The 17664-nt window shown below is 40.0% G+C and overlaps 1 protein-coding gene across 9 annotated transcripts in view; it reads left to right on the top strand.

The window, feature by feature from the left end:
• Nucleotides 1–17664, top strand: part of IMMP2L (inner mitochondrial membrane peptidase subunit 2) — an 835235-nt gene that overhangs the window by 317409 nt on the left and 500162 nt on the right. Inside the window, exon 4 of one of the 9 annotated variants that reach the window (XM_048836076.2) lies at nt 7251–7404. The exons of the other annotated variants lie outside the window; for them this stretch is intronic. Within the exon in view, the coding sequence (XP_048692033.1) occupies nt 7251–7356 (106 nt within the window). The 3' untranslated portion in view covers nt 7357–7404. Of the gene's footprint in view, nt 1–7250; nt 7405–17664 lie in introns of those variants that run through there. 9 annotated transcript variants of the gene reach the window in all.

Here is a 17664-nt window from a genome sequence, read left to right as displayed (position 1 = left end):
TATTATGTGTAATAAGAATTACTCATTCTCTGGATTAAAAAGAAACTGATAAGAAACATTTGGACATTTATATTTTCTCCACCTAATCTGTGGTGCTTACAGCTCCCATTAATGGTCATGACACTCCTCCCCGCACCCCAGTAGCAAGCATCTAGAACAAGGCAGAAGACTACTGGATTTTGTTAGCTGCATGAGCCATCGATGTATTTGAGTATACAATGGGAGGTTTTGGTCCATCTTCTCTATGTGTTGGTATGGTAGAATGATCTGGGGGAATAAGCACAGACCTAGATGTTTTGATTTTGGACATTTTTACAAAAGCAAAGGAATAAATTCACAAAATGCTGAGGGAGGAAGCGGTCATTCTCACTCTCTTTCCCTGGCCCAATGACTATCCATTGTCATCATGAATGACTGTGAAGTGCCACTGTGAACAACAGTGAATAGTCATGGGTCCAAGGAGAGAGAATGAACACTCTACAGCCTGATAGTTCTAGAACTCTCCTGAAATGTAGGAGACTCAAGTTCAAGTCTGAGTTGCAATGACTAATTTTTATACACAATGGAACAGCTTCAACAGGAGAGGCTTGAGAAAGATCTAAAACATCCCACAGCCTTCTTTCCTGCAACATGGGAGATCCAAGTTCAAATCCCTTCTCCACATCAGGCCTTCTTTCCTGCAACATGGGAGATCCAAGTTCAAATCCCTTCTCCACATCAGGCCTTCTTTCCTGCAACATGGGAGATCCAAGTTCAAATCCCTTCTCCACATCAGGCAGAGTGGGGGCAATTGAACCCATATCTCCCATGTCTCAGGAGAGTATCCTAATCACCCATTCCCCATCTGCTTTGTGAGTCTAGTCTTTTGCTTTTGTAAAAATGCCTGAAATTAAAACAAAAAATATTGGGTCGAAAGGAAACATTGCTTCAATCCAACTCAATATTTTTTTTACTTTACTTTGCTAGGAATTACCCATTTTTGATTCGATCTGAAACAAAACATATTTTCTTTTTTCTTTTTTTTTTTGGAATTGCCAGTGAACCAAACAATCTGTTATCTGTCAAATTCTACTATCAGGCTTCTTGGGCAAGTCATATTTTACCTCACTTTCCCCACCAGTAAAATGTGGATAATACTTAACCTAACTGAAAGAAGTTTGGATTTAATAAATATTTGGATTAGCTGATGCTCTTACACCTGCTTCGAATGTGTAAAATGCTTTTGCACTGTTAAGTCCTTAAGTACAGGTTTTATACTATTTTGGATGGGGTCATAAAACATTTGTCTGAATTTCACTGGAAACAAATTTTTGGCTACAGGTAATTTCCCTAGTTCATCTGCTTCAATGTGCACAGGTCTCATGTGGTTATAGGGAGGATAAGAGGATTTACTGCCCAGTGTGGCTTTGTAGGACTGGGACCACTTTTGCTCTGAATATTTATAAACTTACCTTTCCTAGCAATTATAATACTAGTACATAGCAAGATCTCTCTCATATGGTATATGGCAGCTAAAGTGATACAACGCAGGAATATTTAAAAGGTATGATTTACAGTTTACCTATGTCCTGGTTTTCCACTAGGTCCTTAGCCTGATATCTTTTTGTATAAATGCTTATTCCCAGCATCTATGCGAATAGATGATACCATTTGGATGAAACACTGATTTCTGACCCTAGCTTACAATTCCCGCTCTGCACTAGGGATCCTTGTTTTTAATAAGGGTCCTGAGGGCTGTGGCTTGCAATGCAGGCTCTGGCAGCATGCCTCCATTGGAACTGCACTGTCAGGAAACATGGCACTGTTGAAGAGCTAAGGCTGGCATGCAGCCATGGGGTCTCCAGATATCCTGGATGCTTTGGGGGCAGGATTCATATCCTTTTCTGTGAGGGGAAGGAACAAATCCCACTGCCATGATGAAACAATTGGAGACAAATCTATGAGGAAAACTTAGTGGGAAATTTCCTTTTCCTTTTGCTCTTTCCTGTGGGAAGAAGCAATACATACTTTAATTTTTGTAATCGTGCTTCACTTTTTTAGCTTAGAGGCACATAGAGAGTGAAGGTTGTAATAGTTATGAAGCTCCCAATGACAATGCAAGAGCGTGAGTCCCAACCCCAGGGCAGACTGTTAAAAACAAACAAGGCCACAAACCCCAAATTGGTTGTGAGTTCTAAACTTAGATTTTACCAACCAACTTCACCAAATGCAAAGTCTTCAGGCACTTTAAGAGCCTTAACATGGAGTCATAGACAGTCCCTATGGGTACTCCAGTCTGTCTTGCCACTCAGGTGAGCATATCTCTGTGATAGCTGACCCCTTACACTAAGAATCACAGCAATATTCATGTTACTTCTAATCCCAAAGGACCAGTCACTTACACCAGGTCAATTGTGCTGTAGGTCTCACACCAAAGATAGCACGTGTAGCCAATATTATACTAAACTATATGAAGATTTATTAAATAGGAAAAGGAAATTAGAGAGTTATTTGCAAGGTTAAAGCAAGCAAACAGACACATGAACGAGTTACAGTGTTAGGTTTCAAGAATTAATATAGGCTTCTATGATTAGCAAGCTCTATTTGTCCTGTAGAGCTAACCCAGGCTAAGCAGCTGGAGATCTCTTGCTTATGTCTAGAAACTCCTTGCCTCCCATAATCCAAGCTCAACAGAGATCCTTAGTTCTTTTGGTTTGGGGTTTTATCCCCCTCCTGCCATGTGCTCTGAGCTGCAAACTGAGCTAATAGGAGGAGTCCACTTGAATGATTCATCTTCACAAGGAGGAACGTAGAACAATAATAAGAGTCTTTAGTCCTTTTTGTTGATGGTTTCTCAATCCAGATGTAGGAAGTTTCCAGTTGTAAGATTCAACCCTAGTCTATCTGGTATCAATGGGTCTCCTCAGTAAGGAGGTGTGTAACAATTTCTGTAGAAGAGCAGCTCTTCATGCTGATGTCCTTCTCCTGTATGGAGATTCATACAGTCTCAGAGGCTCACAAAACAGCCACTCAAATATTACATTACAATGTGGCACACAAATAGTACAAGTGAGATTAATGTATGTAGCAACTAACAATCATTCAATAGTCTAAATACTAAACACTTGCTTATAATTCTGCTACTTATTTTAATCGATATTAATGCACAAGTGAGCTACATTAATTCCAATGATATACCTCTGTATCCAGTGTTACATGGGGATCTTGGCATGAAGTGGCACCTGGACTTCTAGCGTCACAATAGTTAGTAGCATTGGAGTGACCTTTATTTCTTCATAATTGTCAAATATTTGTATAAAAGCAGACGATTAGCATCTTAAATTTCAAAACTAAAAAAGATTTGAAATAACTATAGCATTATATTTGAAGCAAAGCAGCTGACTAATCATTTCTTGTTTTTTATAGACATCACAAAAGAGAAGAGTTTTAAGTACCGATTTGAAGGATGACAATGAGCTGGTTTTGTGGATATGTATGGGGTGCTCCTTCCAATGCCTAAGGTGCAGCATGGGAGAAAGTGCTATTGGAAAAAATTTAAAATGGGCAATGGAGACTGGCATCATTTGTGGAGTGAAAGTGTACTGTATAAAAGAAGTTGTGTGGTTTGTGGACAGGTTGTAAAGGCGTTTTATAAGTTAAGAAAAGTAGTTTGCGTTCGATGCACTGGTAGAGAGGGAGCCAGTGGAGGGATGGCATATATACAAGATAGTGAAGCAATGAGCTAGAAAATGGTATTTGCATGCAGTATTTTGAATAGGTAAAAAAGGTCAGAGAGAAGGATGTTTTAGTAGTCAAGATGTGAGATGATAAGGCCTGGACAAGAGATTTAGCTGTATGGATGGACAGGAAAGGTAGGATCTTACAGAGAGTATGCAGCTATTTAGCTATGTAACAGGATGTACTCACCGCTAGTGGTGCCTCCTCCTGGCTATGCTGAGAATTAGATCTGGCCAGGCATTGTGCCCTACTCTGGTAGTGTCTATCCCATCATCCTCTCGTCCTGCGGACCTCTCTCATTCCAGGAACTGTAGCCTCCTCTTTGTGACTTGGCCCTCCAGCCGGGTCACCATATGTGTTCCTCTTCTAGGGGTGGTGTAATGAAGTCTTTCCAGGACAAATTTTCCCAGGCAGTCTGCTTTGCTCTGCTGGCCTGTGCCTCACCCCCAGTGGCTGGTAGGTGAACCCAGGCCCACCCTCTGCTCCAGGTTTCCAGCTCAGGAGCCCTCCAGTCAAGGCCTGCACTGTCCTACCTTTCTGCATTCCCCCTGAACCTTTTCCTGCCTTCCTGTGTTCACAGCCTCCCAACTCACGCCTCTCAGGGAGTAACTGTGGACTACCCTTTAGCCCCAAATGCACCTCCCTTCTTCCAGGGAGTGACTGCAGCCTCCTCTGTTGCCAGCTTCCTGGCTTATATAGGTCCTACCAGTTCCTGCCCAGTTGAGCCTGCTTCCAATCAATGCCCCACTCCCTGGCTCCTCTCCGGATGCAACTTGTGGAGTTAATTGGCCCACCTGGCCATCTTAACTCCTTCCAGTCCTGTGTGGGATGGACACCTCATCACAAGCTAACTGTGATTTCTTTTATTACAAAATATAGAACCAGACACATTTCTGACAATTATTTCTAAAGGCAGCTCTTGCTTGTAGAATACTGTTTTTATTTTAATTTTACAATCTTTAGGGTTTAAATGAGGTACATGAACAGATGTGAAAACTGATTGTTCAGCGCAAATTTTACAGTTGCTATTTAACATTACCACTGCCAGATATCTTACTTCCCTCTTGACTTTTGTATGTACAACACATCTGTGTGCAAATACAGTGTATCAGAGTCTACTGTGATGATGAGCATCAGAGAAATGCCTATACTTACATTAATTAAATAGATATGTTTCCTGAGAATATATTTCATTTTCAAATTGTATGAAAAATTATCCTGTTATAAATTTATGCAATAGTATATAGAATCATCATTACAGGCTTTGCAACTTGTGACAATAATATGTTGTATAGTGAGTAAAGGTCATCTGGGATGGCCACCTTTTCTCTTGCTTAGCATACATGCTTATGCAGTCTGTGTTGGGAATTAGTGGTGAACAGCAACAAACTGATTGATTTTAAAAAAATCCTTTGTCTTCTCTCCCCCCTTGATTTTCTTTCTTCTTTAATAGACTCTAATAGATCAGGTGTTAATATGATGATAAACGTAATGAATGTCATCTTTCAGTATGCAATTTTCTTCAATGTGTGTATGGATGTAATTATTATGAAAAGTCAATAAAATTCTAAGGGTTTTTTTAAAAAACTGGAGAGCAAAGCTCTGTGACTTTATAACAACATAATGTTGTAGGAAGTGTAAGAATAGACATCTTTATGTCTGAATGCAGTTGATTTTTAAAAAATTGAAGGATTGGCAGCAATAATTTTGTTGGTATCTCAAATGAATATTTGTAAGGGAATGAGCTTGAATTGACATTAACAGTATTTACAGATGTATTTAGTGTTGTAAAGTCATTCTTGTGCTATGAATGTGATGCTCAATTATACTGGCACTTTTATGTTGTGTAGGTAATTTTCTTACATGCAGTGATCCTGTGTTCTATAATACAGTACGAATATGGGCTCAGATTTTCAGCATTGTTCAGTACCGATAATGGGGGCCAGATTTACAAAAGAGCTCTGCTCCCATTTAGCTTCCTAAATGTAGTGACTGGGCTTTCAAAAGTGCTTAGAACCCAACTGTACTCTTTGAGAAGCTGTAATTATTATGGCTGTACAGAGCTGTGGTATACTGAACCCTTAAGGTACTCAATAGTACATGGGTTGAGCCATGATTTGCAGGTAAGTGCTCAAGGCAGTTCAGCTGCTAGCCCTTGTAGGCGCTAGCTCTGGTGAGTTCCAGTAATCACTCAGACACTTGACGAAAGGGAAGGGATATTTTTCTACGGATGCCAGGTTAAGACAGAGGTTGTAAATACCATAGGTACAGTGAGTTAACCAGTTACACGTCAAGATAAAACATAATGGTTCCTAGCTTGGTCCCTGGGAGTAGTCCTATAGAGGGATACAGCTCCACAGGGTGCCCTTTCCTGTCTGTTCCTTAATTAGAGGCAGTTAGGTATCTGTGAGTTTCGAGTCCAGGATCAGTCCATGGTCTGTGTCATATTGTTGAGGGCCCCTTTGGGTTATCTACAGGGTTGCTAGCTTTGTAATATTTAAAAACCAGACCCCCCCCACCATGCCTCTTCCCCCAAGGCCCTGCCCCCACCTCTTCCCTGCCCTGCCTCTTTTCCCAAGGCCCCTCCCCAATTTGCTCCTCTTCCCTCCCCCCCCACATCACTCACTGCTTTTCCCCTGTCCCAATCTATCCAGGTCAGGAGGGACTCACCTGCAAAGCCGGGGCTGGGAGTTGCAGCTGCCCAACACAGGTAGGAGGTGGTGCCAGCTGAGTAGGGGTCCTGCACGGGTGATGACCTGATGCCTTCCTACCTTCCCTGCCCGCAGTAACTGTACTTTGGGTGTCCAGTCAGTGGACCTGACTTTCTGGTTGAAAACTGGTCAGCTGGCCACCCTAGTTGTCTCCCTCCTGTTGTGGCAGTCCTTTCTGTACAGCTCCTGCTAGCAGTCTGCTAACAACTCTGGGGACAATTAGGCTGCAAGGCTTCACCGCAGCTCCTGGTTGTATAGAATTTCCTTTTGCCAGTACTGTGCCCCCCTTTCTCTTGGGTGTCACAATCAGAGCACCCAGACGTTACCAGGTTCAACTAATCTCCAGTGTATGGGGCGTTTGGCTGCCATAGTATTCCTAAGGATCTCATCCCTTTAAGAGTCTGGGGTAGCTGCTGGCACTGTGTCATGAGAAAGAATTTGCATAGCAAGCATTAGTTATAGTTGAAACTGAGTATTAATATATTTTATGCAAGTGATTCAAATCCAGTGGTAAAATTTTGCTCACTAGATAACTAATTAAAAGAGCAGTAGAAATATCAGCAAATAACATTCTACATGATTTTTAAAATAGGTCTGCTAGGTAACTGAACATAAATGGCCAATAAAATGTACTATTAATAAATCTAAAATTATAAACTGGTTGAAATATATGGAGTAAAAGATTTGATGGTAATAATGAAACAACCAGTGAGTGGACTTGGTTGTAGAAGGTGGAGTTTCAGCCTTAACTCTGAATTATCAGGCTTTGTGAGTTTAAATCACAGCCTAATGTTATTGTTCTTTGTGTGATTTGATTTCCAGTGGACTGCTGAGAGGATTTCTGTGGCTGAACTCAGGAGACAGATGGAACCAAGTCATGTACTACTCCCATGTTCTGGGGAAGTCTTTTAAACATTATTTTTATTAAGTATCTTCTTTCTTTTTTTAGTCAGAGGAAAAAGCAAAAGGCTGTTTCCTACTCTACAGGATGGATCTAACTATATTAGTTTTGTGAGGTAAAGCTTTAATTCTTTTGAAAGTCAATTTTTGTCTTCTTGCTAATAGTTGTGTAAAGGACATAAGTCTCTGTTTGCATAAGTGAGTACAACTCCTTTGATTTCAGTGGAATTGTACCTGCTTTCACCAGCAATGGATTTACTCTGAAATATCTGTGGAAACTCTTGCAAATATACTTATTCTGGTCTAAAGTTCCAGTCTGGCAACCAGTGTATAGTTTCTTTTAGGGACCACTCTGTAAGCTACTAGTGTGGGAGATGTATCCTAAGGGTCACTTCAGATTTAAAAGCTTTTCTTAAAGTCAAGTATTCTGTACAATACACATGGAAGAAGTATTATGAGCCAGACTAATCCCTAGAGAAATGTAAGTAATATCAATAAAATTCTACAACAGATAGTTTTGGTCCTGAGGGTTCATCTCTTTCTGGTGAAAAGCTCCTCTCCAGCACTCACCCTGAATTATTTTGCTGTGGCTGTGGAGATCTTTAGGGGAGAATGGCATGTGTCTAATGGTTTAGGTAGCCTGCTTGACTCTCGTAGGTGATGAGGAATCACCAGAGAAGCTGGATGAAGTAGATCCTCAAGCCCTCCTGCACAATACAGAGATTTGCCGCTGAACTGAAGGATCATGCTATATAGGGGAGGTGCACGTTCTATGAGACCTCCTCAAATTTGATTGCTCCTCCCCAGTGCTGCATTTTCTTTGTGCACATCTGGGTGAGTTGTGCTATAAAAAGGCCCTCTGCACCTACAAGAGGGGGCATGATTTCTCTGTGTGACTAGTGATTTTGGGAGTTGAAAGCTTTTTCACATGAATATCTTATGAAGTCTCAGTTTCCAGCCAAATTCTTATCTTATGAATATGTAGGCATTTGTTTCTCTTCTTTGATAAATGTATTTCTTTCCCTTTTGTACATTGCATGCCATGAAATTAGAACATTTTTGTCAAGACAAAAAAAGAAGAGAACAGTTTCCCATCTACATTAGTATTGCTTTTAGCTTTTTTATTTTTGAAGTATAGGAGGTGACTCTTTTCTTTTTACTCTTACATTTCATCCACAAGCAGGGCCGGTCTTCTCTCATAGGTGGGTGACATCATTTTTAGTTTAGCAGCCTGGACAGTAGTTATGGGAGATATTTGATGCCAGAAAAACACTGATTGCTTTAAACTGCTGCAGTTAGATTACTATAGTTAAGGTGGGAAAAGCTAAATAAATGGCTTGGATTATTGGATTTAGAGAGAGAACAAATGCATAGGCAGGGCTGCACATTTCTCAGTTTCAATGTCTGCAACCTATTCTGTCTTCAGCAGTTGTCTGATATTAATGAGTTATTTAACTCACAATTGTGCCATTTAAACAAAGCCCCAACGTGGTGACAGGCAGCACCAGGAGATATTCTATCTCATAGAGATGCATGCCTACTTCTGCATTTCTTTATGAGGTGCAGCTAACATCCTCAGCCCTTGCTGTTGGTCTATGCATGGGGAGGTAAAACCATGGCTCTACCTCCTCCTGTTCCCTTTAAGGCACAGGAAGGGTATGGATGTAGCAGTTCCTATGTACAGGGGAGTGCAACTCTGCTTGGCCATTATGTGGGTTTTTTGTGCTTCCCCATCCCCACTGTACATCCATGTAAAGCCAAATAGAGTCTCTCTAAGTGAACACAATGGCCTGACAATAGACATGACTGTGCTGCTTGTCTAACATTAGGTGTCTTTACATTTTCATCTTTATATTTTCAACTTCCACGGTTGAATTGAGAGTTCACTTTCAGTGAGCAGCTACCATAGTTCTGGGGTACATGTTGCTGGCTTGAAAACGGCGATAACACAACATGCTATCATTTTCCAAGATATAGCAGTTTTATGGTACTTTAAAAGTATTCAATGGATCCATCAGTTCTTCATGGGTATTTTCTGTTGCATTACATACTTAGAAAGAAAAGTGTAATTTCTATATCTGAAGAGACAAGTAAGATGTATGTCTCTAATTTCCAAGATTTCTGCTGGGAATCAGTTGCTGCTGATTTTTATCTGTCAGCTTGCCCTTGGCCCCCTCAAGGGAGGCCCAAATGATAGTACAATCCATCAGGAAAGCATGATGGTTGTCACTGTTAACATGTCATGTGCTGGTGACACAAATAGCCACAGCACACAGATAGTCTCTGTGAGATTGGTGGGGACATTTACCACGTTATAAACAATGGGAGTTTTTAGAAGTTTTTGCAGTCTGGAAGAGAAAGCTATGAATTAGTTAAGACACCACTTTGGTATAATAATAGTGATTTGAATAACTGGATAACTCATATTGGTTTAATGAAAATATAACATATAATTGAAGAACTTTATATACAAAAAAAACTTTATATACAAATACCTCAGTGTTTATAAAGAATAGAAGGAGAAAATTGATAAAATGCAAATACCAAAAGGAATCTTACCTACTGGTATGTAGTTTAGCAACTTGTCTATTACATCATTTCTTGGGAAGGCTGGTAGTCTAAAGCTCACTATTGAAACTAGAGTTCTGTCTTACTCTTGTGCTACCTCCAACATTGCCTAAAGCCAGTTAAGGCCCTAGTCCAGCACACCATTTAAGCACATGAGTAAATTTAAGCATGTGAGGCATTGCACTGCAGTCAATGCACATGCTAAATGCAGTGTTTAAAGTGGTCTGAAAAAAGTGGGAGTCTATCATTTTCTACAGAAATGAAAGTGCTATTACATCTGCCTGTCCCCATCTGCTCCCCCTCCCTAGCCCCCATGTCTGTCCTGCTCCTGTCCTCCATCTATTTTGCCCCATATCAGTTTTTCTCACCCCCCTCCCTTCCCCCCCCCCCAGCTTACTTCTGCAGATCCTGTGGTTCTTCTCGCCAGGCCTGGGGGACTGCAGCAAGGTACCCTCTCCTCCTTCCAAGGCTCGGTGGAGGAGAAGGGTGGAGCAGAGGAGCTGTTTTTTTTGTTCAGAGGAAGGGAGGGGGAAGAGGGAGCCAGAACTGGCCTGAGCTGATCCCTTCCCTCCTCCTTTGAGAATCTTTAACTCCTGAGGGAGCGGGAGAAAGCTCTGTCTACTTCCAGCAGCAATTATAAGTGGCTGCTCTTCCCCAGGAGGTGGGCAAGTGGGGGAAGCAGCCAATCAAAGGGGTGTACCCCTCAGCCATCTGGGATAAATTGTAGAAATTTTATTTCACAGGTCTGTGAAGTGGCAAAACTCCCATTGATTTTAATGGGGCCAGGATTTCGCCCTATAGGTCTAGGGTCCAAGTGAACACCACCTCAGCTATAAAAAGACCCAGATCCTTGTCACAAGAAACTCCTAAATTCAAGGACACCCAGGATAAATAAAAGTTTTGAGCTGTCACTGATTGTTACTCAAGCACCTGTAACTGACTTTCACCAAATAAAATAAGCTATCATCTTACCAATCATTGCATACATATTATACGATTAGCCTTCAAAATATTCTCTCTTCCAGAAATGCTTCCTTTTATTATCTATACTCACAGTTACTTTTAAAGATACAGGAACTTTTAAACATTTGTCATATCCTTATATGCGATCTGTCTCTGAGTAAAACATGCACGTTCTAGGAATATCCAAGGTTACACCAAAATAAACAAGAAGAATATTGCTGACGCATGCCTAAATCCCCATAAATTTCAGTGAAAATATCCCCCAAATATTTCTTAACTTTTATTAATTATATAATAATGAGTACATAAAACCTACAGGTACCTCGTCCATAGCTTTGCAGTTCTCTCATGACTAAGACATTTATTTTCATAAAGAGTTGTGATACTGGTATGGATTGTGAAGTTTAAATGGGTATGACTGTACAACTTCCATCTTTTTGCTAGATAATTAAGGCACAGCCTGCAGCCCAATGGTATTCTTTGTTATTTATTAAATAGAGAAGTAAAAGAGAACACAGAAAATATTGTTGCTTTTGAATAGTTTTTTCCTCAGAAGAGGAAAAAATGAACAGTACAAAACCATTATTAAAAACCTGTTACTCTTACATATCTGAAGTAGATGCCATATAAATATGAAAAAAATAGGTAATTTATAGATACAAAAATAATGAGCTCTGTACAGTAGTGAAGGCTTCTAGTCATTTTCGTTTGTAACAAATCTTCTTGTTTATAATATATAAATTACTTCTCTAGAACTATTTCTTCTTTTTTTCTAGCAACATTATCCTGAAATTGGTAGTTTGCTGCCGGAGATGACTAGTGCACATATCCTTTCACAAGAAGAGAGTAGCTATTTTGATTAGTCATATATAATAATCAAAGATACAAATCCCTGAGTACAGTGTAGCTGATTATTGATTCTGTTATTATATTATGTGTGAAATATACTGATAGAGAGCATCAGCATCATTTTGCCATTGTATTCATGTTACTAATAATTTACAATACTGAATTACAACCAAGGGAAGACTTGCATATCCTGAGAATAGGTGCAGATTAGTTTTTCTGGGTATAATACAGTAGATTTATGGAAAATGCTCTCTGATCTAGTATTCTGAAAATGTTGAGCACCTTAGTTCTATTTCATTCCTCTAAATTAACATGGAAACTACATAATTATCTTGCAAGAATCACATTGAACGAGTTTCTCTAAGAATTTGCAATTGATTTAATTGCCTCTTGGATGCAATTAGTGCACACCTGTGTACAGATACTAGCAAACCTTGATATAAACAATAGTACAAAGCAGCATACTCCATTAAATGAACTATTTTGTTCTCTATATACAAAAAGCCCCTCATTACTTGGTGATCTTAAGAGTCAATTTCAAAATGCTTATTGATTGACTGGACATCAGCTATTAAAACTAAGCATTTTGAAGTCGAAGGGCCTCTTTTCTGAATGATTTTCTACTGATGATATACTTACTATTGAGATTTGAACTGTTCCTAGAATAAAATAGCTAAACTATTTACCTTTTTTTATGTAAAATATGTATTGAAATCAGAAATCACTAGGCAGGATGGGCATTTATAGTGAACAGTTATATTTTAATGCATTTTCTTATCAGCTGCATTATGAGCTATTGGTTCACAAATAATGACTCTTTCCTTCTATCACTTGCACCACTTTTTAGTAATTAATTAGGCCAAGATTATCTTTCTGTCCCTAGAGTTAAACAACAGGAGGCTTGCAGCAGAGATGAAGGGACCCCATTTCTGAAATTCATTCCTACTTGTGATCTGCCAAACCTGAGAATGGGGACATTTTAACATGTTTTTCATAAGGTATCTATTATTAAATATGGTGAATTGGGAGTAAGGCAAGGAGCTGTCTGGCTTTGATTCCAACTGGCCATTTTGTAACTGTACTATACAGTTTATTTCTATGTAGCACTGTCATGCAGAGCCTTACAAAAAAAGGATAGACACTTAAAGAAAGACACTCCTAAACTTATGCCTGAAAGTTTTAAGGCAAGATTTCAAAATAAAAGTAATACTCCCTCTTGGGAGGAGAGGAAGGAATTGCAAGTGAAAGAACAACCTCCAGCTAAAAATGAGCTGAGATGGTGAGTAGAGCAGGAGAGGGAAGAAAAGGAGAATGAACATATAATGTCAGATCGGAAGGCTAAGATGAAAACCAGGAAGCCAGTTTTGAAGTAGATTCAGTTATAGCAAGCAAGTGGAGAGTGATGGAAGATAAGAGTGATTTGGTCCCTTTTCCTAAATACATTTTGGCCAGAACATTTTAGGTTCTAAAGCCATATTGTCAACTTAAAAGAGAAGACATGGAAATTATAATAAATTCATTTAAGAAAGTAAATTATTTTAGTCAAGAATATAGATTCCAGCTGGAGCATGGTTGTAGTACGAATGAGTTCTGGCAAGGTTACAGGAGTGGTGAAAGAAGACTCTCAGACAAGATGTGAATGAGAAAAGAGACTTTACCTTGTGAGATTGAATCAGATATTCCTATATCTGTACATTAAATATGTACAAATTGATTACTACCGTAATATTTATTCAGAATTAAGGATTTTGAAATAAATAGGTGCCTACTAAACACCATGGACCAAACATATTGTCCCTTCATACCATGCAAAAACTCTGATTTACATTTGTCCTTTTAGTTTTTAAATATTGCTGTATACATTTTATAATCATTGTTTTAAGATATTTAAATGTAATAAACTGTGACTAATAAGTGTTCATGGAAACCTAAAACTTTGCTTATTTAAAATTACTTAGTATTTCATTAGTACAATCATTTGATAAGTGGCATTACCCTAGCTTTAGAAGAGGGGGAAACTGAGGTACAGAGAGTTTAAATGACAGCAAAACCTTATCTGACCTATTTTATTTTTAGTTTACATAGTGGTGCTTTTTGGTGAACACTAAAAAGAATTCTATATTGTCACTTTTTGAATATTTAAGAATTTTAAAATCAGTCTTTCAGTTTCTGACATTTTTCTGTTAACAAATGTGTGTCAATGCATAACACCAGCTTTGTTTTTGTTTTAAGCTATGCACACTGAGGCAGGGCCTCAGCCGTAAGGCAATGAATGTTTAAAGCATTTATGCATAAAGCTGCCTCAAAGGATAATTAGATTATTATAATGGTACTTGCTTTGAGATAGCTAATTAAAAAAAATCTATTGCTCCCAAGCCTAATTATTTGAGTAATGATAACATATTAGCAACTGTGAAACTTCAGTTACTGCCAGCCATGGTTTAAAAAAATAATTAAAATAAGCAAATATGGTAATCAGGATTTCCCCATAAGATCCTAAAGGGGGGCAGCTTTACTACACTTTCATTTAATACTCTTCCATATTTCTGTTTCTAAAGTACTTCTACTCCCTATAATCCTGCACATCCACCTGGTAGCCGCATGTACCTTTATGGTCAGATTCTCTGATGTGGTATGCCAACACCAGAGAATTTTGGTCCTAAAGCCAGCATATCCAGCCCTGGGAGATGATTTCATGGCACCCCATTACACTGCATTGTTTTCAGTGACCAAGAATTAGTGTAGAGGCTCCTATGCCACCCCTCTCTGCTTGCTGGTATAGGTGGTGAGGCCTTGAGGCACCAACACTATACTCGTGGCTGCCATTTTGACCATTAACAGCTTGTATATCTATGAAGACTGCTCTAGTTTATGTCTGCGGACCAACCAGCACATAACCAAACCAGGACTGTGGGAGTACAATGGTGAAATTTATGATGTCTCTGGAAATTAACTTCCACCATATGCTCCTCAGCTATAGCAAAAACATAAAAATAAGCTGTTCATGGTTTTTGTTTTGTTTTTAGTTTAAAGCTTTCTAATTTTTTCCAGTGATAAAGTTGAGGCCATTTCAAAACGTTTCTCCACCCTTCCCTGATCGCTTCAGTGTGAACAATCATATTGGACATAAAGGAGAAAGCAAGAAAACTCAGGTTTCATGGATATAATGTAATTATAAGGTTATGCTTCACAGCTGTGATCTCTTCATCTTACGTAATTTAATCATAGTAGACATGTAGTTAATGACATGTAGTTAATGACAGCTGTTTGTTTAACAGTCATCCATGATGTCAGAATACTACCAATCACTAAGAAACTGTCACCGTCTTGAAATCAGACTGTACAAGTATCAAATCAGCTGGAAAGTTAATCTTCTGCGAATATAAAGATAAATGGAAAAGGACAAAGTAAACGCTTTAAAAGTAACATTTTTAAAATGAAGTCTTGTGATATCCACAAAACTGGAACAGAGAAAAGAACTTCTCAGGAGCAATCGTTCTAAGCTTCTGATGTATGGGTAGTTAGCACACATTTTGAACCTTCTTGAAAAAGCAGCAATTTCTAACAAAGTCTTAAAGCACAGTATAGAAGCTCAGTTTTTTTTCTGTAGCCACTCTCAGTCTGATAGTTGGCTAAGTTAAAAAGTGCACCTCTGAGGAAGATGGTGGGTGAAATCCTGGCCACATTGAAGTCAATGGCAAAACGCCCATTAACTTCAATAGGAGCCAGGATTTCACCTTGAATCTCTATATTTGCATCTATCTACTATAAATATGTTGGAATTTGTAGTGAGCATGAGGAGAGTTTCAATATATAGCACTTACTTTATACTCTACTTAGAAGTACTAAATGTTTTTAAAAAATGAAGGAGGCTTCAAAAGGATTTGACAGATTACAGGCTGATGACACTACTGTTGCAGTTTCAGTGGAAATATGGCTTGAAGTAATTTAAAAAAAACCTGGAAAAATACAAAGACAAAATTGAAAAATGATTTAGAGAAGCTACCACATTATTCCATTATTTAGCAAACATGACTGATACCAAATGCAAGGTCTGAAGACTTAGCCAAGAACAGCCTGAAATGTGAACAGTGGGACATGATCCTGGGTTCTTCTTTCCTTCCTTTTCTAGCATTTAAAATTAAAGATCCAAGTTTCTTCTCCAGATCTATAATTGTGAAAGAGATTGTGTCACACTTTGTTGCTTATAATGGTAGGAAATGGTGGAAGCAAAATCACCAGAGACAACGCAATTGATGTCAGGATTTTGTCCAACCTGCTCCTTGTCAGTCAAGCTTATTATTACCACATTCAGATTACCTCAAGTGAATTTTTGTAATAGCTAGGGTTGCCAACCTTCTTGGATTGGCCAGGAATCTCCTGGAATCAGAATTAATCTCCTTGTGGCTACTGAAACCAATATGGGAGATTTTAGTGAGCTGCTAAAAGTCCGGTCGGCAGCGCAGCGGGGCTAAGGCAGGCGCCATACCTGCCCTGGCTCCACACAGCTGCCGGAAGCAACCGGCACATCCTACACACAGGGGCATCCAGGGGGTCTCTGCACACTGCCCTGCCCCAAGCTCCCATTGGCCAGGAACCATGCCCAATGGGAGCTGCGGGGGCCATGCCTGCAGGCAGGGGCAGTGCGCAGAGCCACCTGACCGCCCTTGAGCCTAGGAGCTGGATGTTCTGGTTGCTTCTGGGAGCTGCCTGAGGTACGTGCTGCCGAACCAGAGCCTGCACCTCTCACCCTATCCCGCACCCCAACCCCCTGCTTCAGCCCGGAGCCCCCTCCTTCACCCAAACTTTCTCCTATAGCCTGCACCCTGCACCCCTTCCCATACCCCAACCCCCTGCCCCAGCCCTGAGCTCCTTCCTGCACCCAAACTCCCTCTCAGAACACACACCCCAAACCCCGCCCCAGCGCTGAGCCTGCTCCCACACCCAAACTCCCTCCCAGAGCTGCAGCCCGTCCCGCACCCGTGCCCCAGCCCAGAGCCCCCTCCCACACTCCGAACCCCTTGGCCCCACCGTCCAGCCCGGAGCCTGAACTCCTTCCCACACCACAAGCCCCTGCCCCAACCCAGTGAAAGTGAATGAGGGTGGAGGAGAGCGAGTGACAGAGGGACGGGGAATGGAGTTAGTGGGGGTGGGGGCCTCAGAAGGGGTGGGGTAGGGTTGCGGCCTCAGGGAAGGGGCCGAGGGCAAGGCAAGGGTGTTTGGGCTTGTGTGATTAGACAGTTGGCAACCCTAGTAATAGCCTTTGTGGTGAAAGTCAAATAATTTGGCGAAAGTGTAGCTAAAGACATACACAAAAAGTGGCAGGTTTAATTTAGTAGGCTGGGGAAATGATTATTTGTATTCTTGTGTTTTGCTCACAGAATTGCAATTTTTTTCTTGGAATAAATATGTGTATGGAATGAACTACATTGGGTGTGGTTTTTTGTTTCCTTTCAGAATATCTTTGTGGTGTATTTTCAAGTCTCTACCTGGATTTTTTCAATGTCTTTTGTTCAGAAAGGACATTTTTTATCAGGTTGGGGAAAGTATCAGAAGAACCCTGATTGTCACTGATGTCTATCTTTTGGCTAGGACTGAAAGTTTTCAGTGCTAGAGTCTTGACTTTCAGCTTCAACCTTCTGTATTGGAAAATATTCAGCATCAGCACTATCATGTTTAAAATTTGATATTTCTGGTGCAAAGAACCATTTTTCTTTCTAACATGCTAATGCAGAGGGAACTTACAAGTTTTAATTTTGGTGTTTAAAACTTTCCCTGCCACTGATCTCCTAGTCACTGTTCTCCTCTTGCTCCAGGCTGCCACTGCTCTCCTCATGTGAAACCATGTTGTGGTCCTTGTCCATATTCCATCCTAGATAACTTATTTCCTGAGATGTTGATCAAATCCTCAAAAACAGTTCTTGAATTTAGAAGTAAGCAATCCATATTAGTCCCT

This window comes from Caretta caretta, chromosome 1, assembly GCF_965140235.1.
Source record: "Caretta caretta isolate rCarCar2 chromosome 1, rCarCar1.hap1, whole genome shotgun sequence".
Classification (NCBI taxonomy): Eukaryota; Metazoa; Chordata; order Testudines; family Cheloniidae; genus Caretta; species Caretta caretta.
This window is presented reverse-complemented; position numbering and strand designations above follow the sequence as displayed.